Raw genomic sequence first — 13,410 nt, 5'->3', positions numbered from 1 at the left:
CCCAGCCTCACCCCTACTTGTCTTCCTCACTCTTTCCTCACCCTTTCCTAACCTCTCCCCCAGCCTCACCCCTACTTGTCTTCCTCACCCTTTCCTAACCTCTCCCCCTCTCCCCCAGCCTCACCCCTACTTGTCTTCCTCACCCTTTCCTAACCTCTCCCACTCGACTTCTGACTATGTTCTGCTTCAGTTGTAGTTGTTTCTGCCTGTGTCTCAAATGGGAACCTATTTCCTATAGTGAACTACGTTTGACAAGAGTCCACAGGGTCCCAAAGTAATGCACTATAAAAGGAATAGGGTGCTATTTGGGACACACATTGTTCTGTCTGTCTGTCTGTCTGTCTGTCTGTCTGTCTGTCTGTCTGTCTGTCTGTCTGTCTGTCTGTCTGTCTGTCTGTCTGTCTGTCTGTCTGTCTGTCTGTCTGTCTGTCTGTCTGTCTGTCTGTCTGCCTGCCTGCCTGCCTGCCTGCCTGCCTGCCTGCCTGCCTGCCTGCCTGCCTGCCTGCCTGCCCCCTGGGACTATAATAAGATCCACTGTTAGCTTTGGTTTTCTGCCAGGGCTTTTGTCCTACTAACAGTGGTCTGCTCAGACTCACTGTCACAACTCCTGTTCTCAGAGAGATATGTGGTGTGGGGGGGGATAAAGACAAGAGGGAGAGACAGGGGCACCTCCATCACATTCTAACAGAAGAGCTTCCAAAGCTGTGTGTGTCTATCTGTGTGTGTCTATGTGTGTGAGGCTAGTGGCTGTCTTCAGCCTGTGTGTGTGTGTGTGTGTGTCTATGTGTGTGAGGCTAGAGGCTGTTGTCAGCCATGATCCCTCACACCTTCCTATGAGGCCATGCTAGTTGGCATGCAGCAGTGGAAATGTGTACGACACCATGCACACAAACACATTCACTCTGCTATGGGCCCCTGGTTTGACATTCACTGCCATACTCCCCACCCTCTCTCCTTTTCTCTCATTATACTTCCATCCCTCTCTCTATCTCCCTCTCTCTCTCACTCTCAATCCAGTCAGCCCATTTTACATGTCAGACAGGAGAAAGAGGAGAGGTAAGCTTCTGCTAATCAATAGAAAGAGCTGTTCCTCAGCCCCAGCAGCACAACAAACCCACAGGAAACCTTCTGACAACACTCCTAAAGATACTGCTAAAGGGTGTGTTTGCTTGCGTGTGTGTGTTGGCTTGCGTGTGTGCACGTTCACTGTCTGTGTCACTTTAATCTTTTTGACTACCCAATCACAGCTTCCGCTGGGAGAACGACTAACTTGGCTAACAGGGCAATAACCTTTGACCCCCAGGGTTTTCCTGACTCCCATTGACAGTCTCTCCAGGAGAGGTGTATCCATGGCTACCTATATGAGGCTCCACTTGATAGGAAAGCAGTGGCATCGATCTAGGATCAGCTTACCCTCTCCAAATCCTATCCTCAACCGTTAGACGGGGAAACCCCCCAACTGGACTGTGTGTGTGTGTGTGTGTGTGTGTGTGTGTGTGTGTGTGTGTGTGTGTGTGTGTGTGTGTGTGTGTGTGTGTGTGTGTGTGTGTGTGTGTGTGTGTGTGTGTGTGTGTGTGTGTGTGTGTGTGTGTGTGTGTGTGTGTTAGATGGGAGCATCGTACTCCGCCAAGAAGTCTCTTAGAGTGTGAGGGAGCTGGTGTGTGTCGGGGGGATCCGGGCCCCCCAGGTGTCCGTTCAGGGTCCTTCTACACAGGTGCTGGAGGGAGGACAGGGAGGAGGGGAGGGGTCGACGCAGTTCTAACGGAACCTTCTCTCCCCCAGAGTGGATCAGATACAAACTCCCTGTCCCCACAGTCTCCCCTGCAGTCGCAGCCATGCCTCCCCCTGTCCTTACCCCGGCCTCCCCATCTCCTCCTCCACCTCCCTCCTTCCCCATGTAGTGTCCAATCAGTTTGAGCACACAGTCGAAACGCGGGGGCGTGTGCGTGCAGTGGGGGTCAGGCTGCAGGTAAAAGCTTCCCCCCTGGCTGTGGATCCGGAGGTTCTTGGTCCCGCGAGCCGTCTGGACCGACAGTGTGAAGAAGTAGTGGTGGTCGGAGGAGTCTCGGACCAGGAAGGTCCCGGGGGGCTGGGAGCGGAGCAGAGCGCTGGCCTCACGACCCCCCACTGCACCCCAGTAGAACCCACTCTCCTGTAGCTTACGCACCGCACACAGCACCTGGAACAGGGGGAAATAATAGGTTTTAATAAAACAATTGTTTCATTTATGCAAAGTAGGTACATCAAATATACTATACACACAGCACCTGGCAGAGGAACTATAATATATGATGCTGTAATGATAACAATTAGACAAACCATCTGAGACTAAGAGGAATAATGATGATGATGAGTTAGCATTTAGTAAGAGGCTAGCTAGTTTGCATATAGTACATGTGGAGCTGCCACATGTTGACAGAGTTGAACTGGCCTGTTGGTAGTGTGCGTGCGAGCTGAAGGGTTTGTAGCGCAGGGGGTGCACGTCTGACCCCTGACCTCTGGCCTCTGGGTGGGTAACGCTGCTCATGGCTGGGGGGGTCGTGCCTGCTATGGGTTACCATGGCGCCCTGACCCCCCCTGCTCGGCTTGCTGACCGAGGGGTGGGGGGTCCAGAGCAGGGAGGGGGAGGAGGTACAAGGGGAGGAGGTGAGTTGTGATGGAAGTGGAGAGGAGAAAGGGAGAGGACGTGAGGGAGGAGGGGAGGAGGGAGGATGAGGACGTGTGGGGGGAGGAGGGGAGAGGACGTGAGGGAGGGGAGGAGTAGGGTAGTGGACGTGATTCCCAGAGTGAAGACACTGAGGAGCAGTCCAGAGAGGACCTCAGAGAGACCACCCACTGCAGACAGCTGCAGGGAGAGAGAGAGTGAGAGTTATCTCTATTGAAAAACTTAATTCATAACAAACCGTGTTTTTATTTATTTATAAACACACATATACACACACACAGTGCCTTCGGAAAGTAGTCAGACACCTTGACTTTTTCCACATTTTGTTAAGTTACAGCCTTATTCTAAAATTGATTAAATAGTTTTTCCCCCTCTCATCAATCTACACACAATACCCCATAATGACATCACAATACCCCATAATGACATCACAATACCCCATAATGACATCACAGTACCCCATAAGTACCCCATAATACCCCATAATAACATCACAATACCCCATAATGACAAAGCTAAAACAGGTTTTTAGAAACTGAAACATCACATTTACAGAAGTATTCAGACCCTTTACTCAGTACTTTGTTGAAGCACCATTGGCAGCTATTACAGCCGCGAGTCTTCTTGGGTATGACGCCACAAGCTTGGCACACCTGTATTTGGGGAGTATCACATTCTTCTCTGCAGATTATCTCAAGCTCTGTCAGGTTGGATGGGGATAGTCGCTGCACAGCTATTTCCAGGTCTCTCCAGAGATGTTCGATCGGGTTCAAGTCCGGGCTCTGGCTGGGCCACTCAAGGACATTCAGAGACTTGTCCCGAAGCCACTCCTGCGTTGTCTTGGCTGTGTGCTTAGGGTCGTTGTCCTGTTGGAAGTTGAACCTTCGCCCCAGTCTGAGGTCCTGAGTGCTCTGGAGCAGGTTTTCATCAAGGATCTCACTGTACTTTGCTCTGTTCATCTTTCCCTCAATCCTGACTAGTCTCCCAGTCCCTACCGCTGAAAAACATCCTCACAGCATGATGTTGCCACCACCATGCTTCACCGTAGGGATGGTGCCAGGTTTCCTCCAGACGTGGCGCTTGGCATTCAGGCCAAAGAGTTCAATCTTGCTTTCATCTTGTTTCTCATGTTCTTAGAGTCCTTTTGGCGAACTTCAAGCCGGCTGTCATGTGCCTTTTACATAGGAGTTACTTCCGTCTGGCCACTCTACCATAAAGGCCTGATTGGTGGAGTGATGCAGAGATGGGATAACCTTCCAGAAGGACAACCATCTCCACAGAGAAACTATTGAGCTCTGTCAGAGTGACCATCGGGTTCTTGGTCATCTCCCTGACCAAGGCTCTTCTCCCCCGATTGCTCAGTTTGGCCGGGCGGCCAGCTCTAGAAAGTGTCTTGGTGGTTCCAAAATTCTTCCATTTAAGAATGATGGAGGCCACTGTGTTCTTGGGGACATTCAATGCTGCAGACATTTTTTTGGTACCCTTCCCCAGATCTGTGCCTCGACACAATCCTGTCTCGGAGCTCTACGGACAATTCCTTCGACCTCATGGCTTGGTTTTTGCTCTGAAATGCACCGACATGCACTGTCAAATGTGGGACCATATATAGACAGGTGTGTGCCTGTCCAATCAATTTAATTTACCACAGGTGGACTCCAATCAAGTTATAGAAAAATCTCAAGGATGATCAATGAAACAGGATGAACCTGAGCACAATTTTGAGACTCATAGCAAAGGGTCTGAATACTTATATCTGTAATAAAACCCTTTTTTAGAGATTATTTTTTTCTTATTGGTTGTGCCTGGCTCCCGAGTGAGTGGGCCTGGCTGCCAAGTGAGTGGGCCTGGCTGCCAAGTGAGTGGGCCTATGCCATCCAAAGATTAAGGCTTAATTCATGTATTAAATTGACTGGTTATCTTATATGAACTGTAACTCAGTAAAATCTTTGAAATTGTTGAATGTTGCGTTTATATTTTGTTCAGTGTGTATATACACACAGTGCATTCTGAAAGTATTCAGAACCCTCACTTTTTCCACATTTTGTTACGTTACAGCCTTATTCTAAAATTGATTCAATTATTGTTTTTCCTCATCAATCTACACACAATACCCCACAATGACAAAGCAAAAGTAGGTCTTTAGAAAAAAAATTGAAAATGTATTACAAATAAAAAACAGAAAAACCTTATTTAAAAAAAAAAGTGGTCTGCCCGTTGTTAGGCCGGTTGGACGTTCTGCTAAATTCTCTAAAACGAAGACGTTGGAGGCAGCTTATGGTAAAGAAATGAACATTACATACTTTGGCAACAGCTCTGGTGGACATTTCTGCAGTCAGCATGCCAATTGCACACTCCCTCAAAACTTGAGACATTTGCGGTGTTGTGTTGTGTGACAAAACTGCACATTTTAAAGCGGCCTTTTATTGTCGCTAGCACAAGATGCACCTGTGTAATGATCATGCTGTTGATATGCCACACCAGTCAGGTGGATGGATTATCTTGACAAAGTAGAAATGCCCACTAACAGGGATGTAAACACATTTGTGCGTAAACACTTAGAGAAATACGTTTTTTGTGTGTTTAGAAAATTTCTGGGATAGTTTTTTTTTCAACTGAAGAAACATTTGGGGCGGCAGGTAGCCGAGTGGTTAGAACGTTGGGCCAGTTACCGAAAGACTGCTAGATCGAATCCCCGAGCTGACAAGGTAAAAATATGTCCTTCTACCCCTGAACATGGCAGGTAACCTACTGTTCCTAGGCCATCGTTGTAAATAAGATTTTTTTCTTAACTGACTTGCCTAGTTAAATAAACATGGGACCAACATGTTGCGTTTATATTTTGTTCAGTGTACATCATAGGCTGTATTAAACATGTGTTATCTCTATCTCCAGTATACAGTCAGACGATTCAATTGCCATCGATTGCCCCCCCCCCCCCCCCCCGCCGGGGGGATTCTCAGTAAACCGAGTTTTATGAATGAGTCCCGGTCCATTCTGAATAAACAACCTCATTCCCATGCAGCCTGCTCGCGCCAGCAGAGCGGCTATGGTTCTCCGGTTTCACAGTAAATAGGCTACCCCGGATGGGTCTGGTCTGGCGGTCTCACTGTGCTACTGGTCGTTGCATTTGGAGCGAGACGGAACGTGCCCGGCACAATAATGGATGGATCTTCATTCTCCAGGACCGCCTCTTGTTGTTACTCGAAGCGGCGCCATAACTGCCCGCTATGCATCTGCGAAACACGTCCTCCGCCTGAGCCAAGCTGGAGACTCTTCCAGCCACAGAATAGAAACATGACTTACAACGAAAACGCAGAAATAGACAATGCTATCTGAAATAAGGAGAATGAGTAGGCTATATAGCCTAGCGTGTGTCCCACATAGGAGTACTGTTCTGCATTGCGCCATTACAGCCTGCTGTTCGTAGTAGTGCTGGCTCCCTAGGATGTTTTAGAGAGGCAATTGCTCGAGCCCAAAAAGCTCACCATATCCCCATTATGATAACGTTTTGCCCAATTGCCCAATGCACACATGCACTATGCTATTTTACGCACCACAGAGTAACGGTCAAAGCGCCGGGTATGGAGCCTGTTTATTTACCTTGGAGATGGTTCCTGTCTCGGGCTCCAGCGTTCATCTCCGGGGGGAGAAAATATCCAAAGTCCCCGAGTTAAATCATTTATAAACTTGGTCATTAACTCCTGTCTCTTCTAACCGACAGAGGAACGGGTCCGTAGGCTATTGTCGGTAAAGACGTCGGGGTCCTCCCCCTTCTATTCTTATTCTCTCTCAATTCAATTCAAAGGGCTTTATTGGCATGGGAAACATGTTTATATTACCAAAGCAAGTGAAATAGATAATAAACAATACTCTCTCATTCTTTCTCTATCCAGCAAACGGAGGTAGTTGTGTTACAGCGACCAACGAGTAGTCTATAGAGCTGATATTCGTAAGGCTCCACCTCCTCGGCTCCGAAGTTCTTCCAGTAATAACACACACACACACACACACACGCACGCACGCACGCACACACACACACACACAAAAGAATAATCAGTGTGTGACCTTCTTTTACGGGGCGATTCCCGTATTAGCTGGTGAGTCCTCCCTTTCCCTCCACTCCGCCCTGACAAGATGAAACAGTTGAAGATGTTTATTTACCCTTGAGGAAACCCATAATTCCTGACTGACAACTAGCCTACATTGTACTTTACATTCACGTCATTTAGCAGACACACTTATCCAGAGCAACTAGGGTTAAGTGCTTGCTCAAAGGCACATAGACAGATTTTCACCTAGTTGTCTCGAGAATACGAACCAGCAACCTTTCATTTACTGGCCCAAAACTTTTAACTACTAGCCTACTGCTGACCGCACTGATAAACAGTGTTACACAATTTAGACTCATGCTTACTTGCCTACAGTAGGCCTAGGCTAGAATTTAGACAAGGGACCCAATTTAGGGTAGCCTCCCAGCTAGCACATAACGTTCTGAGAACCTTAGAGCTTGGCGAGAGTGTGGTTGTCTTATGGTTATTTTGCATACAACCTTCCCACAACATTCTGGGAATGGTACAACATAGTTGCTTGGCTTTGAACATTCTCAGGAGATTTAAGGAACTTAACAAAAAAAATGTACATTTCTTGGCATTTCATTAGTTTAACAGAATGTTTCCTAAAAGTTACATTTAATTTCAATTTTGGTAGTGTTCTAGGAACATTCTCCAACTGGTTTGACATGGAATGTTCTCAAATAGTTCAGAGAACATTAAGAAGTGGGAGAATTTGTGAGTATTTCAGTACTTCAGCATAACCTTTCCTACAGGTTTCCTCATGGTTCTATTTAAATGTCCTCAAATTGTTTCGAGAACGTTAAGAAAACTTTCCATAAAAAACACAAGAAAACCTTAGTAACGTTCAGAGAACATTTTAACAATGTTATTTAAATGCAGAGGATGCGCACAGTGCAACAATATGATCAAGTGTGAATATTTCTGCCACCCACAAACGGTTCCAAATAAATGACATTATTACGTGTTCCACCACCCATGTTATTTACATTATTAAATGTCCATGTGGGCTGTGCTACAATATCCGGACCCCTTCTACTGCCGGTATGGGGCACGGAACCACGCAGATCCTCTACGACTGGAATACTGACATAATCTGCCCTAGGACTCCAACAGGCCCCTCAGGCGCGACGCCCGCTGAAGGCCCATTCTGCTAACCTGCTAGGCCTGCTAGCTACCTAGAGCTACCTGGAACCCTACTAATTCCACGACTGGTCTATCGACGTCACCGCACGAAGAGGCAAAAACAGACTTACCCCCATCGCGACGTACCCCAAAGGCTAACTTGCTAGCCCCGGTCTGCTAACTGCTAGCTTGCCTGACCCAGTTGGCTAACTGCTAGCTTGCCTTCCCCGGTCTGCTAACTGCTTGCTTGCTAACCCAGTCTGCTAACTGCTAGCTTGCCAGCCCCGGTCTGCTAACTGCTAGCTTGTTTAGCCCCGGCCTACTAACTGTTAGCTTGTTAGCATCGGCCTGCTAACTGTCTGAATCGCCGTGTCCCCAGTCAGCCCAACCACTCACTGGACCCATATGTTCACTTGGCTACGCATGCCTCTCTCTAATATCAATATGCCCAACCACTCACTGGACCCATATGTCCATTACTGTCCTGGTTAGTGATTACTGTCTTATTTCACTGTAGAGCCTCTAGCCCTGCTCAATATGCCTTAACCAACCATGTTGTTCCACCTCCCACATATGCGATGACATCACCTGGTTTAAACGTCTCTAGAGACTATATTTCTCTCATCATTACTCAATGCCTAGGTTTACCTCCAATGTACTCACATCCTACCTTACCTTTGTCTGTACACTATGCCTTGAATCTATGCTATCGAGCCCAGAAACCTGCTCCTTTTACTCTCTGTTCCGAACATGCTGGACGGCCAGTTCGTATAGCATTTAGCCGTACCCTTATCCTACTTCTCCTCTGTTCCTCTGGTGATGTAGAGGTTAATCCAGGTCCTGCAGTGCCTAACCCCACTCCCCAGGTGCTATCATTTGTTGACTTCTGTAACCGTAAAAGCCTTGGTTTCATGCATGTTAACATTAGAAGCCTACTCCCTAAGTTTGTTTTACTCGCTGCTTTAGCACACTCTGCCAACCCGGATGTCTTAGCCGTGTCTGAATCCTGGCTTAGGAAAACCACCAAAAACCCTGAAATCTCCATCGCTAACTATAACATTTTCCGCCAAGATAGAACTGCCAAAGGGGGCGGTGTTGCAATCTACTGCAAAGATAGCCTGTAGAGTTCTGTATTACTATCCAAGTCTGTACCCAAACAATTAGAGCTTCTACTTCTAAAAATTCACCTTTCCAGAAACAAGTCTCTCACTGTTGCCGCTTGCTATAGACCTCCCTCTGCCCCCAGCTGTGCCCTCGATACCATATGTGAATTGATTGCCCCCATCTATCTTCTGAGCTCGTGCTACTAGGTGACCTAAACTGGGACATGCTTAACACCCCGGCCATCCTACAATCTAAACTTGATGCCCTCAATCTCATACAAATGATCAATGAACCTACCAGGTACAACTCCAAATCCGTAAACATGGGCACCCTCATAGATGTCATCCTAACTAACTCGCCCTCCAAATACACCTCTGCTGTTTTCAATCAAGATCTCAGCGATCACTGCCTCATTGCCTGCATCCGTAATGGGTCTGCGACCAAACGACCACCCCTCATCACTGTCAAACGCTCCCTAAAACACTTCTGCCAGCAGGCCTTTCTAATCGACCTGGCCGGGGTATCCTGGAATGACATTGACCTCTTACCGTCAGTAGATTATGCCTGGCTATTATTTTAAAGTGCCTTCCTCACCATCTTAAATAAGCATGCCCCATTCAAAAAATGTAGAACTAGGAATAGATATAGTCCTTGGTTCACTCCAGACCTGTCTGCCCTTGACCAGCACAAAAACATCCTGTGGCGTTCTGCATTAGCATCGAATAGCCCCCGTGATATGCAACTTTTCAGGGAAGTTAGGAACAAATATACACAGGCAGTTAGGAAAGCTAAGGCTAGCTTTTTCAAACAGAAGTTTGCTTCCTGTAGTACTAACTCCAAAAAGTTCTGGGACACTGTAAAGTCCATGGAGAATAAGAGCACCTCCTCCACGCTGCCCACTGCTCTGAGGCTAGGAAACACTGTCACCACCGATAAATCCACTATAATTGAGAATTTCAATAAGCATTTCTCTACGGCTGGCCATGCTTTCCACCTGGCTACCCATACCCCGGTCAACTGCCCGGCACCCTCCACAGCAACCCGCCAAAGCCCCCACCATTTCTCCTTCACCCAAATCCAGATAGCTGATGTTCTGAAAGAGCTGCAAAATCTGGACCCCTACAAATCAGCCAGGCTAGACAATCTGGACCCTCTCTTTCTAAAATTATCTGCCAAAATTGTTGCAACCCCTAATACTAGCCTGTTCAACCTTTCTTTCGTATCGTCTGAGATTCCCAAAGATTGGAAAGCTGCTGCGGTCATCCCCCTCTTCAAAGGGGGTGACACTCTAGACCCAAACTGCTACAGACCTATATCTATCCTACCCTGTCTTTCTAAGGTCTTCGAAAGCCAAGTTAACAAACAGATTACTGACCATTTCGAATCCCACCGTACCTTCTCCGCTATGCAATCTGGTTTCAGAGCTGGTCATGGGTGCACCTCAGCCACTCTCAAGGTCCTAAACGACATCATAACCGCCATCGATAAGAGACATTACTGCGCAGCCGTATTCATCGACCTGGCCAAGGCTTTCGATTCTGTCAATCACCACATTCTTATTGGCAGACTCGACAGCCTTGGTTTCTCAAATGATTGCCTCGCCTGGTTCACCAACTACTTCTCTGATAGAGTTCAGTGTGTCAAATCGGAGGGCCTGTTGTCCGGACCTCTGGCAGTCTCTATGGGGGTGCCACAGGGTTCAATCCTCGGGCCGACTCTTCTCTGTATACATCAATGATGTTGCTCTTGCTGCTGGTGATTCTCTGATACATCTCTACGCAGACGACACCATTCTGTATACTTCTGGCCCCTCTTTGGACACTGTGTTAACTATCCTCCAGGCGAGCTTCAATGCCATACAACTCTCATTCCGTGGCCTCCAACTGCTCTTAAATGCAAGTAAAACTAAATGCATGCTATTCAACCGATCACTGCCCGCACCTGCTCGCCCGTCCAGCATCACTACTCTGGACGGCTCTGACTTAGAATACGTGGACAACTACAAATACCTAGGTGTCTGGTTAGACTGTAAACTCTCCTTCCAGACTCACATTAAGCATCTCCAATCCAAATTTAAATCTAGAATCCGCTTCCTATATCGCAACAAAGCATCCTTCACTCATGCTGCCAAACATACCCTTGTAAAACTGACCATCCTACCGATCCTCGACTTCGGTGATGTCATCTATAAAATAGCCTCCAACACTCTACTCAACAAACTGGATGCAGTCTATCACAGTGCCATCCGTTTTGTCACCAAAGCCCCATACACTACCCACCATTGCGACCTGTACGCTCTCGTTGGTTGGCCCTCGCTTCATACTCGTCGCCAAACCCACTGGCTACAGGTTATCTACAAGTCTCTGCTAGGTATAGCCCCGCCTTATCTCAGCTCACTGGTCACCATAGCAGCACACACCCGTAGCACGCACTCCAGCAGGTATATCTCACTGGTCACCCCCAAAGCCAATTCCTCCTTTGGTCGTCTTTCCTTCCAGTTCTCTGCTGCCAATGACTGGAACGAACTTCAAACATCTCTGAAGCTGGAAACACTTATCTCCCTCACTAGCTTTAAGCACCAGCTGTCAGAGCAGCTCACAGATTACTGCACCTGTACATAGCCTATCTATAATTTAGCCCAAACAACTACCTCTTCCCCTACTGTATTTATTTATTTATTTTGCTCCTTTGCACCCCATTATTTCTATTTCTATTTTTTATTTACTTTGCACATTCTTCCACTGCAAATCTACCATTCCAGTGTTTTACTTGCTATATTGTATTTACCTCGCCACCATGGCCTTTTTTTGCCTTTACCTCCCTTATCTCACCTCATTTGCTCACATTGTATATAGACTTATTTTTCTACTGTATTATTGACTGTATGTTTTGTTTATTACATGTGTAACTCTGTGTTGTTGTATGTGTCGAAATTGCTATGCTTTATCTTGGTCAGGTCGCAGTTGCAAATGAGAACTTGTTCTCAACTAGCCTACCTGGTTAAATAAAGGTGAAATAAAAATAAATAAAATAAATATGTAGGTAAAACCTCTCATTCTCTCAAACAGAGGATCAGTGGACATAAAAGTTAAATCAAGAGAAACGACAGGGATTATCCAGTCGCAGTACATTTTAATGACCAAAAGCATGACATTTCTACCTTTAGATTTTGTGGCATAGAGAAAGTTAAGATATCAGACAGGGAAGGTGACATTAATAATACTCTGAGTAAAAGATAATGTTTTAGGATTTTCACCCTCAACATGAATTATGCTCCTATTTAAGATTACTCTGTTTTTTGTACGATGTACCCAATGGTTAATGAAAACTTGCTCGGTAGGTCTATGTCCTCATTGTGGTTTTACAGACGTGTTTAATATGTCTTATTACACACTTTATTCGAATATTTATGAAATGTATATTGCTATATTTGGTAGCACTTATTTGTTTTTCCTTCGCCTCCAACCCCTTTCGATGCGTGGAATGGATGTGGGTGGGGCTAGGTCTACATAAGGGTGCAATTTTTTTTTTTACTTACAAAAGCTCTGACGAAGGCCGTGAGGCCGATACGTAAGCTTATTAAAGATCAGTGATACTATCAAGAGCAGTGTGCGGTTTCCTTTTTCCTTCGTCTTGTTCAACTGTTACCATGCACCTGCAAAAAAGATTGCTCAGATGTGCGAGTGCCTTTTGAATGAATGAATTAAGAATGTTACTTAAAAACATACATTCTGTTCTGACAGTGAATAAAATGTTCCATGAAAAACGCAAGAAAACTTTAGTAATGTTCAGAGAACATTTTAGAATGTTATTGAAAAACATACATTCTGTTATCAGAAAGTGAAGAAATGTTTCATAAAAAACACAATAATCAACAAAACACTCTCTATCCTATATTTTGTTAAGAGTGTTCAGGTGTGTTGGTTCAGAGAACATTAAGAAGCAACATTCTACTGTGGGAATTTTAGTACTTCAGCATAATGTTTCCTACAGGTTTCATCATGGTTCTATAAACAGATGTGCGGGATAATGGTGTTGATGTGAGCCATTACCAGCCTTTCAAAGCACTTCATGGCTACAGACGTGAGTGCTACGGATCTGTAGTCATTTAGGCAGGTTGCCTTTGTGTTCTTGGGCACAGGGACTATGGTGGTCTGCTTGAAACATATTGGTATTACAAACTCAATCAGGAACATGTTGAAAATGTCAGTGAAGACACCTGCCAGTTGGTCAGCACATGCCCGGAGCACACGTCCTAGTAATCCATCTGGCCTCGCAGCCTTGTGTATGTTGACCTGTTTTAAGGTCTTACTCACGTCGGCTACGGAGAGCGAGATCACACAGTCGTCCGGAACAGCTGATGCTCTCATGCATGCCTCAGTGTTGCTTGCCTCGAAGCGAGCATAGAAGTGATTTCGCTCGTCTGGTAGGCTCGTGTCACTGGGC

The 13,410-nt window shown here is 46.2% G+C and overlaps 1 protein-coding gene across 1 annotated transcript in view; it reads right to left on the bottom strand.

The window, feature by feature from the left end:
- The window catches only part of LOC139580410 (suppressor of cytokine signaling 3-like), a 7,774-nt gene extending 1,161 nt beyond the window's left edge, over window positions 1–6,613 (bottom strand). The window contains exons 1-3 of the mRNA XM_071409058.1: window positions 6,266–6,613; window positions 2,432–2,845; window positions 1–2,179 (exon numbers count right to left, since the gene is read on the bottom strand). The exon at window positions 1–2,179 is cut by the window's left edge and continues 1,161 nt beyond it. Of these exons, the coding sequence (XP_071265159.1) occupies window positions 1,604–2,179; window positions 2,432–2,527 (672 nt within the window). The 5' untranslated portion in view covers window positions 2,528–2,845; window positions 6,266–6,613 and the 3' untranslated portion in view covers window positions 1–1,603. The remainder of the gene's footprint in view (window positions 2,180–2,431; window positions 2,846–6,265) is intronic.
- Window positions 6,614–13,410: the final 6,797 nt, after the last annotated feature.

This window comes from Salvelinus alpinus, chromosome 7 (assembly GCF_045679555.1).
Source record: "Salvelinus alpinus chromosome 7, SLU_Salpinus.1, whole genome shotgun sequence".
Taxonomy (NCBI): Eukaryota; Metazoa; Chordata; class Actinopteri; order Salmoniformes; family Salmonidae; genus Salvelinus; species Salvelinus alpinus.
The sequence above is the reverse complement of the archived record's forward strand: the minus strand, read 5'-3'. Positions and strand labels throughout refer to the sequence as shown.